At 40.4% G+C, this 24042-nt stretch overlaps 1 protein-coding gene across 1 annotated transcript in view; it reads right to left on the bottom strand.

Moving 5' to 3' along the window:
• Positions 1-3743: 3743 nt before the first annotated feature.
• The window catches only part of stpg2 (sperm-tail PG-rich repeat containing 2), a 75916-nt gene continuing 55617 nt past the window's right edge, over positions 3744-24042 (bottom strand). Inside the window, exons 11-14 of the mRNA XM_033620470.2 lie at positions 20795-20960; positions 17788-17903; positions 5361-5561; positions 3744-4666 (exon numbers count right to left, since the gene is read on the bottom strand). Of these exons, the coding sequence (XP_033476361.2) occupies positions 5394-5561; positions 17788-17903; positions 20795-20960 (450 nt within the window). The 3' untranslated portion in view covers positions 3744-4666; positions 5361-5393. The remainder of the gene's footprint in view (positions 4667-5360; positions 5562-17787; positions 17904-20794; positions 20961-24042) is intronic.

The following is a 24042-nucleotide window of genomic DNA, read 5'->3' on the forward strand; positions in this document are numbered from 1 at the left end:
AAAGACACTAACGACCAAAAAAGGACACAAAATGACTTCAAAGAGACACAAAATGACTTCAAAGACACAAAAAGACTACAAAGAGACACAAAATGACTACAAAATCCCCAAAAATTACTACACAGAGACACTAATGACCAAAAAAGACACTAACAACCAAAAAGACACAAAATGACTACAAAAAGACACAAAATGACGACAAAGAGACACAAAATGCTACAAAAAGAACACAAAATGACTACAAAGAGACACAAAATGACTACAAAAATCCCCAAAAATAACTACACAGAGACACTAATGACCAAAAAAGACACTAACGACCAAAATGACACAGAATGACACAAAATGACTACAAAACGAACACAAAACGACTTCAAAGCGATACAAAATGACCACAAAAAGACACAAAATGCTATAAAAAGAACACAAAATGACTACAAAATGACTGCAAAGAGACGCAAATGACCAAAATAACACACAAAATGCTACAGAGACACAAATTGGCTACAAAAAGACACAAAATGCTACAAAAAGAACACAAAATGACTACAGAGACACAAAATGTCTACAAAAAGACACAAAATGACTACAAAAAGAACACAAAATGACTACAAAGAGACACTAATGACCAAAAAAGACACAAAATGCTTCAAAAAGAACACAAAATGAGTGCAAAGAGACACAAAATGACTACAAAAAAAAACACAAAATGACTACAAAGAGACACAAAATGCTACAAAAAGAACACAAAATGACTAGAAACACAAACGACCAAAATAAGACACAAAATGCTCCAAAAATACACAAAAAGACTATAAAAAAAACACAAAATGACCACAAAAAGACACAAAATGCTATATAAAGAACACAAAATGACTACAAAAAGAACACAAAATGCTACAAAAAAACACACAATGCTACAAAGAGACACAAAATGTCTACAAAAAGACACTAATGACTACAAAAAGACACAAAATGCTATAAAAAGAACACAAAATGACTACAAAGAGACACAAAATGACTACAAAAAGACACAAAATGCTATAAAGAGACACAAAATGTCTACAAAAAGACACAAAATGACTACTAAAAGACCCAAAATGCTACAAAAAGACACAAAATGCTACAAAAAGAACACAAAATGACTACAAAGAGACACACAATGACTACAAAAAGACACAAAATGCTACAAAGAGACACAACATGACTACAAAAAGAACACAAAATGACTACAAAGAGACACAAAATGACTACAAAAAGACAAAATGCTACAAAGAGACACAAAATGTCTACAAAATACACAAAATGACTATAAAAAGACACAAAATGCTACAAAGACACAAAATGACTACAAAGACACACAAAATGACTACAAAAAGACACAAAATGACTACAAAAAGACATAAAATGCTACAAAGAGACACTAATGAACAAAAAAGACACTAACAACCAAAAAAAGATACAAAATGACCTCTAAGAGACACAAAATGACTACAAAGAGACACAAATGCCCAAAAAAAGAAACAAAATGACTATGAAAAGACACAATTACCACAAAAATTGCATAACGACTATGAAAATACACAGACACATATACAAAAGAGACAAAAACAAAGAGAGAGAGTTGGCTTAGCTTAGCATAAACTGGAAAAGAAAAAAAAAAAGCTATCCTGGCTCCGTCTGAAGGGAACAGAATCCACCAGCCAGCACCTCAAAAGCTCGCTAATTAACACGTTTATATCATGTTTGTTTAATCTGTACAAAAACTTAAGTGTAAAAACGCCAAGTTGTGGTTTTACATATGTGCCGGACTATTTCTTGGCAGGCAACAGTCATCACTGTGTGTTTGCCAGGAAATCAGCAGAGACTCACCCCATTAGGCTGCTGGCTGAAGCTTGGAATTTAACCGCCATATGAAATACGAGATGTGTTATAATATACATTAAAATATACAACATACAATTATACAGCTTCTATAGATCTTTCAACTATTGGCAAGAAAGCACATAAGCTTATTTCCCTAAAGGCTGAACTGTTCCTTTAAGGCATAGTCTCCTCCATCACTCTTCCACAAAACTTTTCTTTGACTCTCCAGCCTCTCTCCTCTTAAAGGTGCATCAGAGCATTGCAACCTTAATATTTAATGCTGTGGTCACACATCAGATCTCTCTGCATGCTCAGTTAAGACCAAGTCTAAAGCTCCAAATAATGCCACTGGCTATCGCACCTACAACTCATGTTTGTATTTATAGGCAGAATGTACTTTCTCGTGCAGCTGGATGTGTGTTCCTGTATGTTGTGCAGCATGAGTGTGTGTGTGTGTTAATCTATCTGGCAAACACTAAGACGTTAAATAACCAACATCCAATTTAAACGTCCAATAAAGTCATCCTGCTATGATTCAAAGCTATTTCCAAAATTAAAGTTGTGCTGACTTCAGCAATGTTATCTGGCTGTCAAAATATGACGGCAAAGGTCCAGTGTGTAGGACTGAGGGGCATATATTGGCAGAAATGGAATACAATATTCATAACTATGTTTTCAATGTTTATAATCACCTGAAACTAAGAATCGTTGTGTTTTTGTTACCTCAGAATGAGCCGTTATATCTACATAATAGTGGGTCCTCTCACTCAGAGTCTGCCTTGTTCTACAGTAGCCCAGAATGGGCAAATCAAAATCTGTCTCTAAATTAGGCCATTCGTGTTTTTGCATTTCCAAGTTGGCCATCACAATCCTTCTACAAGCATGGCTCACAGGAGACATTTCAGTTCTGCAACCTCACCACTAGAGGCCAATAATCCTACACACTGGACCTTTAACACAACCGAATAATAAACAACTTCTGATCCACCTGGGACTCAACCCACACTCTCCTCGACAGAAGACCTGTGCTTTACCCACCACTTTCTATCTACATGGACTTTTGTCGCTCTTTATACTACATCACCTGCCAAAAAACTAAAGGCTACTTCTCTCTCGTGCGATTAAAGACAAGACTTTTGGCTCTCACAAACACCACAGGCTTTAAATGATTAGACAGGAATATCATTTCAATTAATCAATCAATCAACCGTTTATTTGTCACATAAAATTATACAAAGTACAACTCCAGTGAAATGTGATCACCAACAACATGGCTGGTTGGTTGCTCCTCCCGAACTCAGGCAGTGACTCTGCTGTACGCCAGCTCTGAACGGCGTACTCCTATAGCAGTGATCCAAAGCAGAAACGGAACAGCACCTCACAATTCCACTGTCACACCAGTCCTTATTCACCATAAAGCACAAACCTCCTCTTCTTTTCTCTCTACAGTCTTCTGCTCTGTCAAATCGGAATATAGAAAAAAGAGCCTCCTAACTGAATGGCACTGTCCAGGAAAGTTTCTGTTGAATCTAAGGATATTACAGTTCCTGATATCCCGCTGGGAACTGATGTGGCACGAAGTTTATTTTCCAATGCCTTTCCAATGCTAGTAGCTAGCTAGCTAGAAGTCTGCAAAGGAAGACTTTATGGACTGGTGAGATAATTTCCTCACCCTGATGAGTGACCAGTGGCCACATGCCACCAACGTCAAAAGCCAACCACAAAAAGCACCAACAAGACTTGAAAAGACATAAGACAGACATAAAGGCCTAAGTTTGGCACAAATTTAGCACAAATTAAGCAAAGCTGACAGATATGCAGCTCGAAGCATCTGGGCCTACTTTCACCGATAAAATGTCATATTAAGGTACATGTATTTCCTTTTTTTTTAAAATTATATGACTAATATTTCCCGGTTTTTAAGAGAAGGTCTGAATGGACCAACAATGGACGTGGAAACAGCATCACCATCTGGCCATCTGCTTCATAACCGCTTTGCAGTTTTTGGCGTCCGACCAAACCACTTTTGGTCAGGGACATCACTGTTAGACCAATGTTTGCTGGGTAAAGGTGAGGCTAATTTGATTAATGAGCAAAGCGTATCAGTGTACAACAAACCTGGAACATAAGTTATGAGTCTTCTATATGACTTTCACACCTGTTTCTCTGGTAGTCAGCACAAATATACATAATGAATGGCTTCATGATTTATGCATGCTAAGCAATAATATATAGTTATGAAACCTTTTCTAATTCTTTTTTTCTAATTGTCTCCTGCACTGGCTCACTGTCATTAAATAAAACATGATTTCTGACCATCCCAGCCTGCAGAAGTTAAGACATCGACTGTGTGAGTTCAAGTCAAGCTTGAGGCATGTGATCCCGTGTCATCACTGGCCCAGCTCTCCTGTCATAAGCCAATACGAGCAGCACAGTAAAATCTTTAAAGCAAAACCTTCCCATCATTTTTTATCTTTGTCTTATTTATGTCAGATTGGATCTTTGATTGCTGCTTTAAGAAAACAAAGCACTCGAGGGACGAGATGTCCTTTTAAAGAGTAACATGCTTTTGAAAGACCTCAGGCGATATTCATGCTAATAGCTTTTTAATTGTTATTGATTAACAAAGATGTTTATACTCAGGGAACCAATCCACAAAAACAGCTGAATCAGTGTGTTGAGCTTGTCAGTACTGAGAGTGAGGAATGAGGGAACCATCAGCTGTAGACGCAGGCTTCATTGTAGGTATTTCACTTTGCAACACTGAATAAAGAGCAGTCATCCTCCTCCAGACTGCTGCCTGAAACAATAAAAAAAAGAAAGAAGTTAATCAGTCAGCATTTTGCTTCGATAAATTTTAAGGTTTAAAAAAGTCACAAGTTATTAGCTGCTCTAATTTGTAAATTAACTGTGAAATTAACTGTGAGGGCAATTTCTAACACTTGAAATACCAAAGACTATTACCAAAACAACAGCTCTAGGGATCCGCTGTGTGTTGTTATTTGATAGCAAATTTTGGGCTAAGACACACACACACACACACACACACATACACACACCACACACGCGCACACACACACACACAAACCAAAACAAACAGAGATTGGACAGACTACTTAAGTGAGTTTTCAGAAAGTGGCAGGGAGCAGAAATATCACCAACAGAAAGACACTCAGACAAGCTATAAAGTGCTTCAGTGATTATTGTCATTATTGCAATTCATCTAAAAACAGCTTGTTTAGAAAACGTCCTAAAGCTTTATTTTGAATTGCGACACATATTACCACTGCAGTATCCATATCTCACCACACTGCTGTTCATTCAGTTAATAAACTGAGTAAAGTTACAATTCAATAATTGAAAATAAGCTCACTCATTATCTATTATACATTTAACAGAAATGAACAGATCCATAAATATTCATGAAAATCCAGCTTTCCCCAGAATATGAATTCAAATGTCATGACCTTATGTTAACCTTTTACCCAACTCACCTTTCACCTCTTAACGTTGACCCACAAAGAGCTCTAAGAAGTGTTGGCGCTGATGAAGGTGTTGGGTGCAACAGTGTCATTGGTCTTACGGGCTGTTAAAGGGCCAGGGGCCACACGGGGGGAACAGTAGGGGCCCAGAGGGTTGTTGAGTGTCACATTGAAGGTGCCCTTCAGTACTGTGTTCATGATGCCTTGACTCAGCTGCAGAGATACAAACAGAACAGAGATGAAGGGTGATTAGGGAGGTAATATAAGTCTGTGTCAAATGTAAATACTGAAAATGTAATCAGCAAAATGTGCACAAAAGCCCTGTTTCCACTAAGCAATGGTATGGTATGGTACACTGTGAAAAGTTGCGGATGGTACCAATGGAACCGTTCCGTACCGTCCCCATTTCTGGTCACCCCTCTGTTGGGGTACATATAGCACACAGATCTGGTACTGATAGGTGGAGCTGTGAACACTGCAGTGTGTTGATTGGGTAATAGCGGACGGTCACTCTCCTCACTCTGTTCTGAAAATGTTGGCGTGCAACCTCGTTCTGTGGACGATAAACAAGGTGCAGACTGATAAAGAAGGAAATACAGTGAGTGTTTGATGGAGCAGTGAGTGACAACAACCCCACACACATGAAAGAGTACTGACACCAAAAGTGTTTGGTGGAAACGAGGCTAAAATGTGTTGTTTTATACTTGTGTGACATCACATGTCAGTCCCTTTTTTGCAACCCTCTGAACAGTATCAGATGTGAGACTAATGTTAGGCTATAGTCGGGTTTCTGTTGAAATGAGGTGCAACTTTCGAACCAAATTTTCAGAAAGTCTACAAAAGAAAATGCAAATGTATGCATTTTTCTATCCATTACTGTTACGCAAATATTAGGAGTTGGTATTGGGCGCAACAAGATGAATGTAATTAAGTGAGTGCCAGTCAAGCTCAAACAAAGTAAAGCAATGAATGTGTGATAACAGAGAGCACAGTCGACAATGTAAATAGGGGGTTTTGAACAACTAATATTACAGCTCTGTGCTCTTGAAAGATAGTCTGGTAATAGCACTGTGTGCATAAATGAGCAGGTTAAAAACCATCCAGAGACGACTACGAGAGATTGTAGTGGCCTATGCAATGATGATAACATTGCGCCATCATTAATTTGCTGAATCTGTTTTGATTGCACCAAGTCACATTTACCTTTTACTGATAACACATCTTACAAAAACAGGCCAAAGAAAGTAGGTGTGAATGGAGGAAAATTTGTTTATGGTTGCAAAATGGTGTTGACAGAAACTTTGTCGAACCTACTTTATGACAATGAAGACTTAGAAATATAGAAGCAAACAAACAAAGCTAAACGAATGCATGAATAAATTAGGGAATGAATGGAGGCTATTATGATGCACAGAGTGCAGAGTGATGGGTGGTGGTCCTTTGACTTTAAAACTGGAGTAATCAACAGTTCTTGGCGTTTTCCACCAATCATCCTGTTTTTTACTGCGTTTAACTGTCCAATAAAACTTCACATAAACTGTATCCCTCGACAGAGTATGAACCTATTTACTAAAGCCAGCAGCTTCATGTCAAACAGATTTACAGTGTCTTCCAGGAAGCCACAAAAACACAGGACTTTTTGAAGAATGGAGCCTCGCAGTAGTTCGGGCAGGTATGAAAGTCATTTTTATAGTCACATGTCCAGTAATGCATGTCCACGATCTATCTTTCAGATGCTACATCACTCGCTTCACTTCACAAGTCTCTGTCTGTATTAACGTTTAGTCGTACATGAATTTTGAATTTCCTTTAAGATGTGTTCATGTTCATCAAATGTTCATGAGCAAACCCACTACAAACCCTGAAATTAGTGTCTTGACTGAACTGAAAACTTATCTCTGACTTTATGTGTCACAGTGTAAGCGTGTTATTTTCAACGAAGATATATCAGCAGTTATTTTCAGACATTTTTTCTTTGTCTTCTTTGTCTGGTCTCTGCTCAGCTCTTGGCACCGCTGGGTGTTTGTGGTGTCAGCTGAAAAGGTCACTGGTCTGTTATTTTAAGTAAAAATGACAATTTATTGATCGCTTTACAACCTTCACTTTAAACATACCTCACACCCAAACAATCATTCAAACACACTTCTTTCTGCCATGCTTCAAGAGAAAGTGGTCGTTAAGGCTGAATTCACAAACTGTAACATGTAACTGACACACAGTAACACACAAAAATCACTAGTCTGTCTGTCCTCAGTCTTACCGATGGGAACACAAAAACAAAAAAAGAAAATCCTACATGCACTTCAAACTGCCTGAGGAATCCACCTCTACTATGTTAGAAAAGCTCCCCCTCTCTCTTTGTTTCTCCCCCCACCTCCTCCCCTAACCTCCCAGCACACATGCACACATCAGTATGCCAGAGCTGCCACAGTAGGATTTAGGCGCATCGGCGGGGCTGCTCAGATCTCAGTATTGATCCTAATGGGAAAAGGGTTGTGGGTTCAACTCCAGGTCACCCTCAGGGTTGCCCAGGAGGTCGGGGAGATGGGGAAGAGCCCTTGGAAGTGACGACACCACCGGCATAGCAATAATGAGAGAGATTATGGGATGTTTCACTAGGTCATAGAGGGGAGGAGGAAAAGAGGATCTGTGCAGGGCGTTGGTGATGATGTTGCTCAGTATGTATGTAGACATGTACAGGTGTGTGCGCAGGCACAAAGGAGGCAAAGTCTTTCCCACAACACACATACATGAAGCAACAACACAAGCTTCATCCTGTACAAGCATACACACGCCAGCAAAACAAGGGATAGAAATTCTCTGCAGAAATTTGCAAATTCACCAGACAAAAGGAGCTGCCTTTATTCTGCTACATGCACACAAATCTCATTCGTCAGTCCTTAACCACAAAACAGGTTTTTCCTAAGCACTGTCTGATTTGCCACCTCTATTGGTAATGCTGCGTTCACATACAATCACACAAATGGTAAATCAGATATGATTTTAGTGTACCAAAGCAGGACAGTAAAATTAGGTGAGGCTGGCAGAGAGCACTAGCAACGGTAAGGGCAGACTGCACTGCTGTCCAAACTTAAAATATTTTAATTGTTGCACAATTTACAACCGGATGTAAGGTAGATGGCTCATACAAGGAGAAAACATAGGTGATCTGGATAATTACTAGAATTACACAAAATAATAGGTAAGAAATAATTTATTTAATATATTTTATTCCATTCTTTGTTAACAATACTACATCACATCTCAACATATCGTCATTTCGTCCTGCCATTCCATCTGTTTGTATTTCCTCTGCTGTCCAGAAGGTGTTGTCCATCTGATGTGGTTTATTAAAGGCAAATTAAACTGCCTGGTTAGCAAAAGATGGCTGTTGTGGTTAAAAGAATGCTGCCTCAGACTTTGCTTCCCCAAAACAGTCATTAGGTTGCATTTCAGGAACATGTTAACATAGGCAATTTTAAGCATTTTAACAATCATTATGGGGAGAGCGTCATCAGAAAAGCTTTTAGTAGACACAGATGGTTTGATCTCATCAGCAGTTCAGTCAGCAAACATATGAAAAATAGTTCATTATAAGAATGTAGACCAGTGATTCCCAACTGGTGCAGCCACAGGGTCCCAGATTTCTCAACAGTCATTAGTTCAGATTCCCACAGTTTAATACATTCAGTGTCATACTTGCATTGGGCCATGTTGTTGAGCTAGTGTGCTGTCTCTGTCAAGTAGCTAACGGTTGGTCACACACCCTACAGCAGAAAGCCACACTTCAAAATAAAAGCTCTGTGCTGGAAATTCACTGTACCTAAAAATAAAGTGTGGTGGGGGTTTTTTTTTACAAATATGACAGATTTGCAAGTCACTTTTGGTCCATTCAAAATGGGCTCATGACCCACCAGTTGGAAACCACTGATGACTATGACTAGACTATGTACAACTGTGATGATTGTCGTCTAAACCCTGACCTCCTCACTTCCCAAACACCAAGCTCAGTACAGCAGGAGGTAAGGATTAAAGATAATCATTTCCTGCCTAGCCTTCAGGTGAATGCTGGGGTGGAGGTGGGGCTTATGAAATGCTGTATGAATAGCCACAAATGACAGCATGGCTTTCAAGCAGCAGCATGGCACCGCAGTACGGATGGATTTAAAACAGCGGGACTGAATACATCCTGCAGTGAGAAGAGTAGCCATGTGAGAGGGGTGGCGGACTCAAGTTGGTTCAACCTGGTGTATTTCCCATAGAAGTGTCCACTGTGGCTTTATTGGTCATGCCAACTTTACACGCACCACCTTGGTTGTAGTTTTGGAGAAACAAGGATTTGCACAAAATGACGTATATGAGGCAATGTGCATGGAGGAATATGGCATGGCAAGTTGATCCAGGTGTAGATCCCTATGGAGCTCATCATAAAGGCTTTTCCAGTGGACTTCTTTTTGTGTTTACTTTCCGTCTGACTCAGAAACAAGTTTGAAGTGATTAATGTAAAAATCATGTCTAAAGTTGTGGGAGGTTCGGGCAGCTTGTTTCGATATGAGTCCTTGTTTCCCTGAAACTCTGCAACAGAGGTGGTGAGTGCAAAGATGGCACGGCCCATGGAGTTACAAAGGCCACATTTCTGGGAAATAGGCCAGGGTAAAAAAAAATCCAGAAATTTTCTTTAACTTTATAATGAAGCTTCAACTGATATCGACCATACACCAACAATTGTTTATTTACTTATTTTTTTCCCATCCACTTTAATTCACCTTTTCAGGGTCCATGCACACACTTGACAGGGATACACATACACACACACACACACACACACACACACACACACACACACACTGTATAGTCATGCAAACTGTAGCAAGTTGGAGTTTTCAACTTTCCAAACTCGCAGTAACAAACAAACACAGAAAGTTTGTACAGAGTGGGAGTGATGAATTGAGATGCAGAAATGGGGAGACATTTTTGCATTTTAAATTATAAGGATTACCTCACTGTCCTCATCAGAAAAAAGATGAGAACATGATGAGACGATCAGGTGGCGGTGCTTCCCACTTAGAAGCATTAAAAGTAGAACTCCAAAAACTCTCAGACGGAGAGAGCACATGTAGACAAAAAGCTCACACCCTGAGGACAGTTTGATGAAACGTCAGCTGTGTTAAGAACACCTTCTGTTCTGACTCTTAATGAAAATTACATTCACTCGAGCTTCTTCCTTTTTTAGCTCTGTATGTGCTGTGCACTCTGCGGCTTTACATATCGGCAAAGATCACAGCATTTAATTATTATTTGTTTCTGCTTGACATCTGCTCCGTGTCTTTTTATACCTGTGTTCCAGCCTCTCTCTGTTAAATTAAGCTCAACCAATAAGTGCAGTGTCGTGTGTGAAGAAGGTAATCGAGCCTGCTCTCCCAAAGTATGCACCTCACATGGTGCATTTAATGGCAACACTAAATGAGTCTTCACTGTGACCTAATGCCGCTCAAGTAGACAGCTTTGTGACATTGCAGGCACATGTATGGATGGACGCATATGTGAACACATTGATGTTGAAATAGCTACTATTCCATTACGCGGCCGTCTCCCTCAGATTGCAGGCCCTCAGAACACATTTTCAGCTGTTGAATTTAACTACCCTCTTCAGCTGCTCGATTTGCTGCTGTCTGTCTCTCTGCTTCTCTTCCTCGATGCTTCTCCACCACCTTTTCATCACTGTCTCACCTCTATCCCTGTCTCCCCTTTCTCTCATTGCCATCATCCCATTCTCTCAGCATGCTCGTCTTCAACACTCTCTAACCTCTCTCCCTCTCTGCACCACTTCACACCATCTTTAACTCTGTATGGCCCATGGTGTCATATAGATTCAGTCACACAGCTAATTACTGAGAAGAGAGCTCAGACATGTATTCCACTGAAAAAAGAGAGAACTGAACCTCCTGAAGCTAAATTGAGTCATGACATGTCACACAATGCAAGGCTTTAGTCTCAATAGGACATGAAGCACAAAATGTTTCTTTGTCAGTATGAGGTTCTTTGTACATGTATGACCCACATCTGGGCTCAAGACACAAAGTTAAATTGTTTGCAGTGCTTCTGTTGGACTAGTTGAAACATACAACACAAGTTACATTCCTTAAAAGTTGACTCACATTGTCACAAACCATTAAAATGTACATTGTGTGAAGTGAAAGTATGCTGTGCATGCCATCGATTCTACCCATCGAGTTCAGTTTACTCGTCACGAAGAGCATGACTCAGCCTAGAAAACAGCTGTATAATGTCTTAAGTGGCTCTGGAGGGAGCTTTTCAAAGTTTGAGAAAATTACCCTGATGATGTCATCAGCTTAAGACTTAAAATATCTAACAGAAAGCAGCTCGGAGCATCATTTCACACAGTACGTGAACAGTACTCCCTGCTCCAGGGAAAGTCACTTGAGGTAACTTCCCCTCCTTCATTTTGAAAACCTTGCATCCTCACCAACACAGACATCACTTCCACCTTATGTTACCCTGGTAACATAAACACCTTGGATACTTTTGTTGAAGCACATCAGCTGTGTTTTATTGTTTGTTCAGTTCTTCTCTACACAGTTCACAGTTCACTTTGAACTGAGCATTTTTTGTAATCTTACTTAACATGGCTGAACACCCTTTGCAGTCCACTTCGCAGGGATATATTAGGTGTTACAAACTGTGTGGCATTTAAAGTTATTGGGGGTTTCCAGTCAGGAAAGGTCCAATAAAAAGATACAAAAGTTAGATCGCAGGAAAAGTAGGATCCAGGGTGTCTGGGGCGTGATTCAAACTAGTGGTTAAAAGTCTCTATCTCGGACTCTGCTGCCTTGATTTTGACAGCAATTCTCTAAAACTCTGTTTCTCACAAGCCTTCAACTTGATGAAAGTGCAATATTTGGTCACTTAAGTATCCCTTTCATAGTACATCGGCAAAGACATTTGTGCTGCCATTTGTAGTTTAGGAACTTTCATTAGCTCCACTCAGATGTGCGGTGGATTCACAAGATAAGTGTCTCCATCCATCCATAATCTACAGAATACACACTTATCCTGCTGAGGGGGGCTGAGGCCTCTTCAAGCACACATTGGGCACACTGGGCAGGTAGCCAGTCTGTCAAAGGGCTGAAACAGACCACCATTCACACCTACAAGCAATTTCCAATTCACCTAACGTGCATGTCTTTGTACTGAGGGAGAAAACTGGAGCATCCAGATAAAACTCATCTAAAGATGGGAGGAACATGCAACTCCACACAAAGAGCCCCCAGCCAACCAGTGGAGTCAAAACCAGCACACAGGGCCTGAAGCTACATTTCTACCAAAAACATTGGCCATAGTAACTTTAGAATTGTACGTAATCTGCAAAGATATGTACCTAGTCCTAGATATGTTTAGCATTTCCACCAGGCACACTACTCTTACATAGGTGGGGTTGTTGTCACTCACTGCTCTGGAGTGACAGTCTCTCTTAATGGGATACTTAGAAACAGCAGGTGTTTGCATCAGTTCCTTGTGGAGCAAGAGCCGGGGTGTATTGCTGCTGGAGCACTCAGGAACAATGCCCTACCACATTTTGTATTCTCCAAGTAAGAAAAACATTATATTTCCTGTTCAAATAATACGGATGAAATTTCCATACTTTTTTTAAGCACTTGAAAATCCAATCATCAATAAAGCGTATGTCATCCAAGATACAACAAAAACAAGTGGAATGGTCAAAGTTGTCATACTGACATTTAAAGCAGGATTTATACTTGTGCATCAGCTCTATGCATAGCCTATGCCGTAGCCTACATACGTTGCCTACTTGAGCATTTATACTTGTGGTGTGTCTGTGTCACTCTGCAGTTACACCTCCAAAACACTAGTCAGTGGCGGGGTTTCTGTGAAGTGCTGTAAAGTTTAGTAGATTCAAAACGCACCCAAAACACACATTAAACATGGCTTAATAGAGATAATTTCAAACACAAGCACACAAATCAGCTTCACTATAACTCGCAGCATTCACAGACAAAGCACTTGTCTTTATCTGAACACATTTTCCCCACAAATACAACATGGTAATATTTTTAGCACAAGCCTATGGCATTTTACATTGTATAAATTAGCCTAGCAGCTAGTGGACTTTTCCTCTACTCATATGAAGCCAGGGACAACAGTAACATTTAACAAAGGTAACGTTACAAAATTCAGCTCCATTTCAACTGACAAGGTTCACCGACAAAACAACTCCCTTATATTTAAAACGTTTTCCAAACAAATATAACATGGTAATGTTATTAGCACAAGCTTATGGCATGTACATTACACTGTATAAATTAGCCTAGCGACTACTGGAGATTTCCTCTGCTCATGAGAAGCCAGGATAAATCACACACATGACTAATAATGCTATTTTGTGGAGGCTTTATTGTCTTCATAATTTATTGTTTCTTATCTGTGAAATTAAAGTAAATAAAAGCTGGTTTCAGCTTACAAAAATAGACAGGAGGTCTGCGTCGCAGTGACATGTAGTTACATTTCTGGGGAGGTGCACATCAGGCTAAGGTGTATTGTATGATGTAGGCTGTACGTCATGCAGTGCCTATGCTAATTATTAAGTAGTAAAGCTCAAAAGGCAGCAAATCATCCATTAATTTTATAGTTATATTTTACTAATGAAAAGCTTGCCAAGGTATAAACAGTGGTTACCTAAGTTTCAAAACCAGCCATAACTCACCCCTAAGCAACGGTGATGGTTCTCTACTGACCAATTAACAGACTGCAGTGCTTCTAGCTTCACCTTTTAGTATCGGATGTGTGTGCTAGGTACCCCAACAGAGGGGTGATGAAAAACAGTGTCGTATGGAACAGTTCTATTGATACCATCCACAACTTTTCATAATAGAAATGTGAAAATAACTGTTTTAATGAGTCCTGAACTGAACTGAACAGGACTGCATGGTGGAAAAGAGGGTTTAGTTTTTAGTTATTGGTCTGAAATTCAGTCCTGCAGCAGGTTGCATTATTATTAGCTTAATTCCACAGACTAACCCATTTTTACTTTGAGGCAATTATCTCCAAACATTAACTCTACTCAGTGCTTTGACTGAAGTGGCTGCAAACACTTAACATGCCCAAATGGAGAATATTGATTTGACTTTTAATTTAATGCCTTAGTTGAATATATTTTTTTTTTACCTTGCCATACCCTGGGAGAGGAGAGGACAGAAGAGGAGAAGAGGGGAGAGAAGGTCTGTATGAGATACTTCAACAGTTTTACAAGCTGCTGTCATTGGAAATATTCCTGCAGCTACAGTTTCCCCTTAACGCAGAGAGAAATGGAGCAGAGAGACAGTGAGAGGCAGAGAGGGACATGTAGAGCAGATAAAGAGAGGAAAAACATGGTATATGGTGATGAAAGAACAACCACAAGCATACGTCTACGAAGGGTGATAAAGGTTTTAAAAATGTATGTGGAAAAAATATGCACTGCCTACATTACCGAGGTTTAGTACTTACAAAGTGATACACACTGCCACACTCACACACTGGGACGGCTGTGCAACATTAGGATATCTGAAACCTAAAAAGACTTGGCATGTTCCTAACATAACGACTATATTTGCACTAATTACCATACACATGTAGGATTTTTTTAGTTTTGACAGTCAGAAAAAAGCACAATTTGAATTAAACACAAATTTCATGTTCCTGTACCAAAACAGAAATGGGTGATGATTATAAAAACAGTTTCAAAATGAAATGGAAACATGCAAACTTCAGATGAGATGGTGGATGGAGAGATGCAGGCAAAAAGGATTGTAGGCTCTGCAGAAGAGAGAGATGTAGAGGAATGAACTTCATTAAGAGTAAGGTGAATTTCAGGTTAGCTGATACCTGATGAAACCTCATATACAAAGAATCAAATCCAGCGAGAACACACATTCTCACATGTTCCTAAACCAAAATGGATATCCATCAAAACCAGTTTGCCTTGCTAATTTCTGATGCAATTTACGGAGAAAACCAGGAAAAATAGATGAGAGAGAGACTGTAGATACTGAAGAGAGAAGAACTTGAAATAGGTAAACTTCATTTGTGGAGGTGAACTTCCAGTGAGGTCTGGCTATGTACTGAAACCTGATGAGGTGGAATGGAGCATAGTGTAAGTTCAGGCAGCACTTAAATCGCACTTGCATCATTTAACACCATTTAACCTGACTGGTAATGTCCAATTATATTCAAGCAGGTATACAGCGTAGCCATTATAACCTGACATCTCTCATGATTACTGTGCTTCGCTGTATTATTTTTCCGAATACACAACTGTAGTGGTCCCAAATGCCATCATCAAAATTAAACATTTTTAAAATAACCTGCATGAGAATAATGGGAAGGCAATCCTTCAACAACACACAGTGTGTGATTTTATCTACCAACTGTCAGCACCAACTAAGATTGGTCATAACACCCAAACCAAGTGACAGCCTCTGGAACTAAAACATGAAGTCAACGTCCAAGTACCAAAAACTACAGTTCCTTGAATGGCCACTTGAGGCTGGCTTTAGAGGCTAGTCAATCAACCAAATGTTAGAATGCCCATTGTCATTCATTCATTCATCTTCTAACCGCTTCATCCTATTGAGGGTCGCGGGGGGGCTGGAGCCTATCTCAGCTGACATTGGGTGAGAGGCAGGGTACACCCTGGACAGGTCGCCAGACTATCACAGGGCTGACACATAGAGACAAACAACCATTCACGCTCACATTCACACCTACGGACAATTTAGAGTTATCAATTAGCCTAGTCCCCAATCTGCATGTCTTTGGACTGTGGGAGGAAGCCGGAGTGCCCGGAGAGAACTCACGCTGACAACATGCAAACTCCGCAAAGAAGGGCTCCCATGCCTGGGATCGAACCGGCAACCCTCTTGCTGTGAGGCGAGAGTGCTAACCACCATACCACCGTGCCGCCCTGCTCTGGCTTGTCAGTGTTTTAAAAATAAAGTTTCAGATGATCAGCCTTTGGTCAGCCTGTAGCCTGTCCCACAGAGCGAGGCAAGTACAAGCTAGAACAGATAGCGCATGGTGATGTAGGCCTTCACAAAATCTAATCTTTCTCATAGGCTACACATTTTTAAGTGATTAATATGTGGTTGTAAATACTTAGATTTGATCGTAGCCTCCGCTCATGTCTACATTGATAAATGCCAAGGTTTGCCTGAAAATGGCCATACGCCCAGTTTTCTGTCATACATTGGTTTCGTAAATAAAATCAATTGTGTGTATGCAGCTATAGGTACTGTTATCCCAACAGCTGCAGTTTTTTGCTAAATAACCAAAAGAAATCTGGGAGACTGAGAGAAGAGGGGCATGGAAGTGGAAACAGGCGAAGGCAGTGAGAAGAGAGACAGAGACAGTGAACTGCAGAAGAAAAGAGAGGGAAAGTTGAGGAGATAAATCCACACAGAGACAGCAGACAGATTGGAAGACAGGCAGACAGAGAAGAGAAGAAAGAGCCCTGTGATAACATTACACCCATGGACATGGACATGAACATGACGATGAACTCTGTAGCGAGGTTTAAATCAAACTCAGTGGGTTTGTCTTTGATGTTCACCACTCAAAGTCAGCAGGGACTGGAAGCAACATTAGCTCTTTCAATCATTTCATACTCACGCACCCGCACAAACATGCACACACACGCACGCACCCACACACACACACACACACACACACACACACACACTCAGATTCACCAGCAGCTGTAACCCAAAGCTGTAATTCCTATTAAAACACACTGAAATGGAGCAGGGAGAGATTAGGTTCTGGTTAGTTTTCATTACAACTGTATTATGCTTCAACCATAAAGTGCATTTTTCTCCGTCAGCAGTCTGGGGTGGCTGCATTAAACAACATAAGACTTAATAAAAATGCATTCACTTTCCCCAGTTAAATTCAAGCAGGCAGGTCATTTAAGAACAAATTCTCCCGCAAAGTGAAAAGCTGCCTTGAGCAGGAAACGGGATCATTCAGCCTCGTGTTGCATCAGTGCAGATTGGATGAAACCACAGAAACTTATTGAAGTTTGGATTTTCCTTACAAAGCAATCAATTTCTTCCGCACAGCTCAAGGTCAGAGAGAGAAATTTGATAGATTCTCTGAGGATCAGAACATGAGATAATGTCAGGCATATATTTGTGGCCTATCATGCAATACACCCGACACACAAACAGGATCTGTGCAAGCACACTCGTGACTCATCATGTTCTCACTCTTAGCTGTACAGAGACACTTTAAAATTCAAGGACACACTAACAGCCATACCTACACTGATGTCGGTACATGTTGGCTGCTCAAGGAGTCATACACTGGGAGTTTGTCAGGAAGCTAAGAATGTTTCATGAGAGTAACACTTTAAAAGCTTGTTTACCTGATAAGTGCCTGGTCCAGGGTTGGTGTTCACGGAGACTTTGAATCGATCTTCTCTGGAGGAGATCAGAGCCATTTGAGGGAAGGATTTCACACTAGGGTTGTACTGGCCAGGCCCTGATGAACACATGCACACATAATCCACACCTGAATACATCATTTCACATGTAGCTGCTTTAACCGAGCCGGGACAGTACTTCAGACATTTGTGTGCTTTACAGCAGAGCACACTTCAACCTTCAGTGTGTGCAGGAAATCCAAAGGTTTCAGAATTGTGTCCTAAAAAGTATTTCTTTCATGATATTACTACAAATTAGATTTTTTTTTTATGTCTATTCAGTCAAGTTTTCAAAGCTGGAGTATGTCGTTTTATTTTGCCTAACAGGCCAAAAATCCAATAATAAACTTTTATAAAGCATATTGTAATTCAAGTGCTCTGAGAGAACACAAGGCTTCTGCACCTCATCTTGACTCTATGTTCAGGCTTTAGAAAATCTAGCCCAACTTTGGCCAATCTCAGGTCATCTCAGATAGAGGGGGTGTTCCTCTCGGCTGTTCTACAAGTTGGTATTCCAGCAGTGTCAACAACTGCCTACTGCAACGCAACAAAAAAAAAAAAGGAAGATGGACTTATCATCAAGAGAGTTTTAAGTCTTACAATAAATGAAATAAAATGTGTCAATATTGGCGAAGTGTTTTAGAAATGAAAAGATAATCTGGCTAATAATTTCGCTTTCTGCTAACAGCTAAACGATAACAGCTGTGGTTTCAAGTTTACTGTTATGTAGCAAAAGTTAGCTAAAGCCTCGAATCACAGTGTGTCCTTTACTTCATTTCCCGCCACTCAGAGCAGCTCCAGGGACAGATCTCCAGTCAGCAGCTACAGCAACACTAATCAAGCCAGCTCAAACCCCAGCTCCAGGGGACCAGACAGCACCAACTTCACCAGCAATCTTTCCATTGCTGCCATAGCACAGGTCAAATCTGGGGCTGCCACTGGCTGAATCGAGCCACTACAGGTGCCGACCAAAGGTCCATCTTCAGGCTGATTAAAAACTTCATTGTATGGGAAACTATAAGAAGCGCATGCATATGCCCACGGTCGTCTGGGGGAGGGGCTTAAGATGGAGAATGGCAGCTGCAGGGAGAAGGTATATTGCCAAATTCTGATGTCCACCTCCCTTTTCCAGATTTCTGCCTATGGCAGCTTTAAATGTTACAATAACACTGTGGAGGTTGAGTAAGGAGAAATAATTTTGGTTGAGGCTGAAATCTCTAACTTTCTTCATACTCTGCCCTCAGCAATGCTAAAAGGTTTACAGCAAAGTAGCTGTGGCAAGATTGGGATGAATTATTTTGCTCAAGGTTAAAAGATTAACCTGATGTTTAGCTCTTTTTCATACATATTGGGCAACAAAACTCACAGCAGTGTGGGTGCATTGTACAGTATAAATCTGAACTATATAAATCCAGGGTATGCTATCTTTTTTTTTCCATGGGCTGCATTTTAATGTAACTGGAACTGTCTGAACTATGATCAAAGCTCAGTCTACCAGAATACTGAACCGCACTGCTGTCCACCACAAGACGTGGTGTACTGTACAGACAGTTCTGTACAGTTCTGTATAGATCAACCAAAAAGGGATCAGAAATTCTTTTTGTGCTTTTGGAAAAAGTGTTCATGTTATGACTATAATATGAGACAAACACACAAGCAGGTGTGTAGAGATCCATGCGCGTACACACATTCACACACATGCTGATATGATTACAAACGAGCAAAGAGGCACTGACAAAAATTTTTTGAAAAACACCACACACACAACAACATACACTCACAGTGCAAAAACAAACCTCTTACAAAGCCATTTCCATTCAAAGAAGAAACATTCACAATGAAGGCTAAAAAATGAAAACTGCTCTCAAAATGAAGAAGCTAAGCCTTGGGGGTTTATCCATTACACAACATTGTTTCCATAAACCTTTTTTATTTAAAACCTCAACTGCCAACTTTTCATAAATTATAGAAACAACTTTAACAGTCGATTTTAAAATGGTTTAATGGACCCCAGGGCTACAGACTGCAATCAGTGCGTTCAGGATTATGATGAGGAAAGTAAAAAAGAATACATCCATCCATCCAACACAGTTTTACAGTAAGACAACAGCAGGTGCTCGTCGGTGCAGCTAATGACATGAATATAGAGTGACATACAAACACATGAAACGTGCATAAAAAACTCCTTGAGCCATCGCTGATGTCACAGACCATTATATGAAATATTGTCATTCTGCAGGGGTTGTGTGTGTGTGTGTGTGTGTGTGTGTGTGTGTGTGTGTGTGCATGTGTGTGTCAAAGCTGTTGAATAGTTAAATGCTTTTACATTATAAGAAATGTGGTCTCAGGGGACCTAGCATGATGAGGAATATAATGTTCTATAATGTCCCACATACTGTATGCCTGTTCAAAAATGCAAATTCAATAATGGGCAAAATTATTGTGTGTATGTGTGTGTGTTGCTATGCTATATCAATGTGTGTTTTAATGCGAGTATGTACATGCGCAGGAGTGTCCATATGCTTGTGTCTGCATATCTGCTTCAGTTTGTGTGGGTGTATAAGTGTGTGTGTGTGTGTGTGTGTGTGTGTGTGTGTGGCAGTGTGTATGAAGAAGAAACACTATTGCAAACAGTCCAAATCTATTTATATGCAAATTAGATTTTGGTTAAACGGTTTGGGGTGCCTCATGGGTTGAGTCCCTTGGTGAAATGGGGCTAGTCATAAATTATCCAAGTAAGTCATGAATCCATCAATTTTGAAACAACATTTTTCAATGGGAGTGTAATTGAGGTAAATATTAGGTTAGACGCCCGCAGAGATGGAGCTAATTGGACTGCATGATGGTGAAAGGGTGGAGCTGCAAAGTTTTCAAATAGATGTATAGATAGATAGACCTGCTTCTCTTTGTGTGATGTTGTTCAGTATGTGTGCGTGTGTGCATGCGATACCTGGTACAGTGGGGTCATGTTGCAGGAAGAAATTATCCCGCGGTGCAGCAGAGAGGAAGCAGCTCTGTCGTCTCTTAGCTCCTTCATTTCGGGGTTCTAAGTAAGAGCGGCCATTACCCTTCTCAAATGTCTGACTCACATTATAGCTGTTGGGTGGAGGGGAATCCTGCAGAGAGGAGAGGAGAGGAGAGGAGAGGAGAGGAGAATGTTTTAGGTTACATGGCTATATGTATGTGCATAACAAAACTACACTACAGGGTGGACTAAGAATATCCTACAATGCACCGTGAAAAAGTAATGTCCAACGGATGGTCACTAACCAAGCATTATACATCATCATGCATTGCGCTGAAGGAACAGACACACAGACGGACGAGAGGAGAGAGAGCAACACGATTGCAACCTGTCGATCCATCCATGAGTTGTGGCGATAAAAAAATTGGAATGTGAGCAGAGCAGCTCTTCACCACATAAATGGACACAAAGTACTTCATATTTATTAATTTGGTAAAATGCACTCCAGGATTTATTACAAAAAAATCATGTCAGTATTTCTTATGGAGGTCCACCAGCTGACGCTGATGTGGCAAATTTTACTTGTGCAACAGCAATAATGTGATTAATGGTGTAGAGGAAATTAAATGAATAATATAGAATAGGAATAAAAATAGAAAGAAAATAGAATAGAAAGCATTTTTGACAGCCGTGCTAGCCGCTCTATGAAGTTAGCTCAATGCTAAAATTAGCATGTCAACATGCTTGAAATGAAAATACCTGGGGCCTGTGTCCACATAGCACTTTTTTCTCAGTGCTGGCATCTTTTTCTCAATTGTTTGCAATGGGGACAGAGCATATGTGGCAAACTAGAGAAAAAGCACCACAGAGGAGAGCACTCCGCCTTTTTTGTGTGCTTTTTCAGAAAGGCACCACCACTTCTTTAGCGAGGCTGCTGTCTACTGTCACAACAAAGACAGACAAGCTTATTTTTCCAGAGCAAATCAGCTGGCGGACACTGGTGAGTGTTGTGCTTTATTAAATATTCACTTTGTAAGCTTGTCATTGACTGTGTAGTCAGCCCTCTGTTAACGTAACATTATGTTTGCTCCTTAGATAATGTTAGTGGTGAGATATTGTTGTCATAGAAACATATCCATGCTGAGCCTGTCATTAAAAAAGTGCTGGGAGCATATCTTTACGAAGTGCTGGGAGGAAGTGCACCCCAGCACCCCAGCACCCCACCACCACAAGGAAAAACGCTATGTGGACACAGGCCCTAACATGCTGATGTTTACCAGGTATTATGTTTATCGCCATAACATTCACTATCTTAGTTTAGTGTTTAAGCAATTTGCAAATTATCACTAAACAAAAAGTACCAATGGGACTGCCAAGTAATTTTGCAGGCATTTGGTCATAAACCAAAGTACTGGACAACTTAATATTTTGACCGTTTTATTACTAAAGGAAGAATCAGAGTATTACCAGAGTCATTAGGAGACACTGTCCGGGGACTGGGGAATGAACAGTCCAGTCGCCAGGAGAAAGTGTTGCAAACCACAAGTATGTTGCATTTGCACATTTCATACGTATAATATCAGCATTTCTAAAGTGCCATAGTATATGAGCTGACTTTGTCATTGGGAGGTGGATTGCGGCGTCATCTAGGCAAGACGCCTGCCAAGCTACTTACCACTGTTTGAGAACAACAAACAACAAAACCAGTTGTGATTTAGCTAATAATTGCTGTTTTCAGCAGCTTTTAAAGCACCAACAGTGGGTGTTTTGTAGCAAACCGTCACTGTTGTTTTTTACCAAAACATTGCTGCTCTTCTTGGCAGGACAGTGGCACAAGAAGTGGCTGTTTTTCACAGAGACATTGCTGCTTTTCCAGTGGGGAGTATGCCCTTATACTGGGTATTTCAAGCCAAAATAGGATCTTTTCCAAACCATACCCAAGTGGTTTTTGTGGTTAAAGTCATGGCGGCAGTAGAGGAAAAGTCAAGGTGACACCAAAATCAGTGGGCTAAAAGCAGACACACTTGGCCCATCATTTCTTTATATTGGTAAAAAAGAGATGATGATACCGAAGGGAAAAAAACCCCTTTCTCTAACACTGAGAAATGTCTGACAGTGTATCACATAATCACACACACACACACACACACACACACACCCCTTATTAGATTACACAACTGACAGGTTCACAGTGTAACAGACACACACTCATTATGAATAACAAATGACCCATTCACCCATCTGTTATCAGAACACACTGTCAGACTTGCTACAATATCACCCATGTACAGACATTCATGCATGAATATCAGCGTGCAGAGGCAAGGACATACAGTTCATGTCACATCATCTACATGCAAATGTGGACAAACACACACATGCTGATATCTCCTCCGCGGTGCAAACGAGTGGTTGTCTCACAGCTGACATTATGCTGCCTCTCCACAGAGGGAGGAGCGATGATATAACATATCACAGGTAATTTCAGATAAATAGCCTTCATAACAAGGCCATTACATTCTTACTCATGAATGAATTGCTAATAATTAAGAGCTAATTCACAGAGGCACTCCTGCTGATATGAACACGTAATGGATCCCAGTTGTAGAAATTAGGATGTGAAAAGGGAAGTGGATGAATCATGTCACCTGGTTAGAAACTTGCTTTACCACCACTGCGGAGGAATCTCAGTTACTGGGGATTTGTCTTGTCGGTGGGTCTTTGAATAATTGATGGCGAAGGCTGAATATAGCTGCACGATCCATTTATCCTAAACATAGCAGAGCTGTCATTTACCTCAAACTGTCATTTCCCGACTGCTGTTTTCTCCGTCTCCTCCTAGGTAGCCGTCCATCTTTAATCATTGCTAACCCAGGCCATTTAGCTTTTCATTATAGACACAGTGGGAGGAAAGAGGAGGCAAGCACAACATGTGCACGACAACACAACCTCATACACACACACAATTTACAGGCTCACACATGCAGACACAAACGGATTCTGTGTGATGTTGAAAACAACTGTGGAATGGCTTGAAAATAAGATGAATTGAATGATGGTGAGGAAAATTTGTGTTGTTTCTGGTACTGTTTCTCATGGTGGATTTGATACACACACACAGACACACACAGAGAAGCACACAGGCACCTGTATGCACATCTGTCACAGATCTATCTAACAGTGCAGAGCAATCATTCTCCAACCTCTGCAACATAATGTGCACATGCACACCT

This window comes from Epinephelus lanceolatus, chromosome 9 (assembly GCF_041903045.1).
Source record: "Epinephelus lanceolatus isolate andai-2023 chromosome 9, ASM4190304v1, whole genome shotgun sequence".
NCBI classification, from domain to species: domain Eukaryota; kingdom Metazoa; phylum Chordata; class Actinopteri; order Perciformes; family Serranidae; genus Epinephelus; species Epinephelus lanceolatus.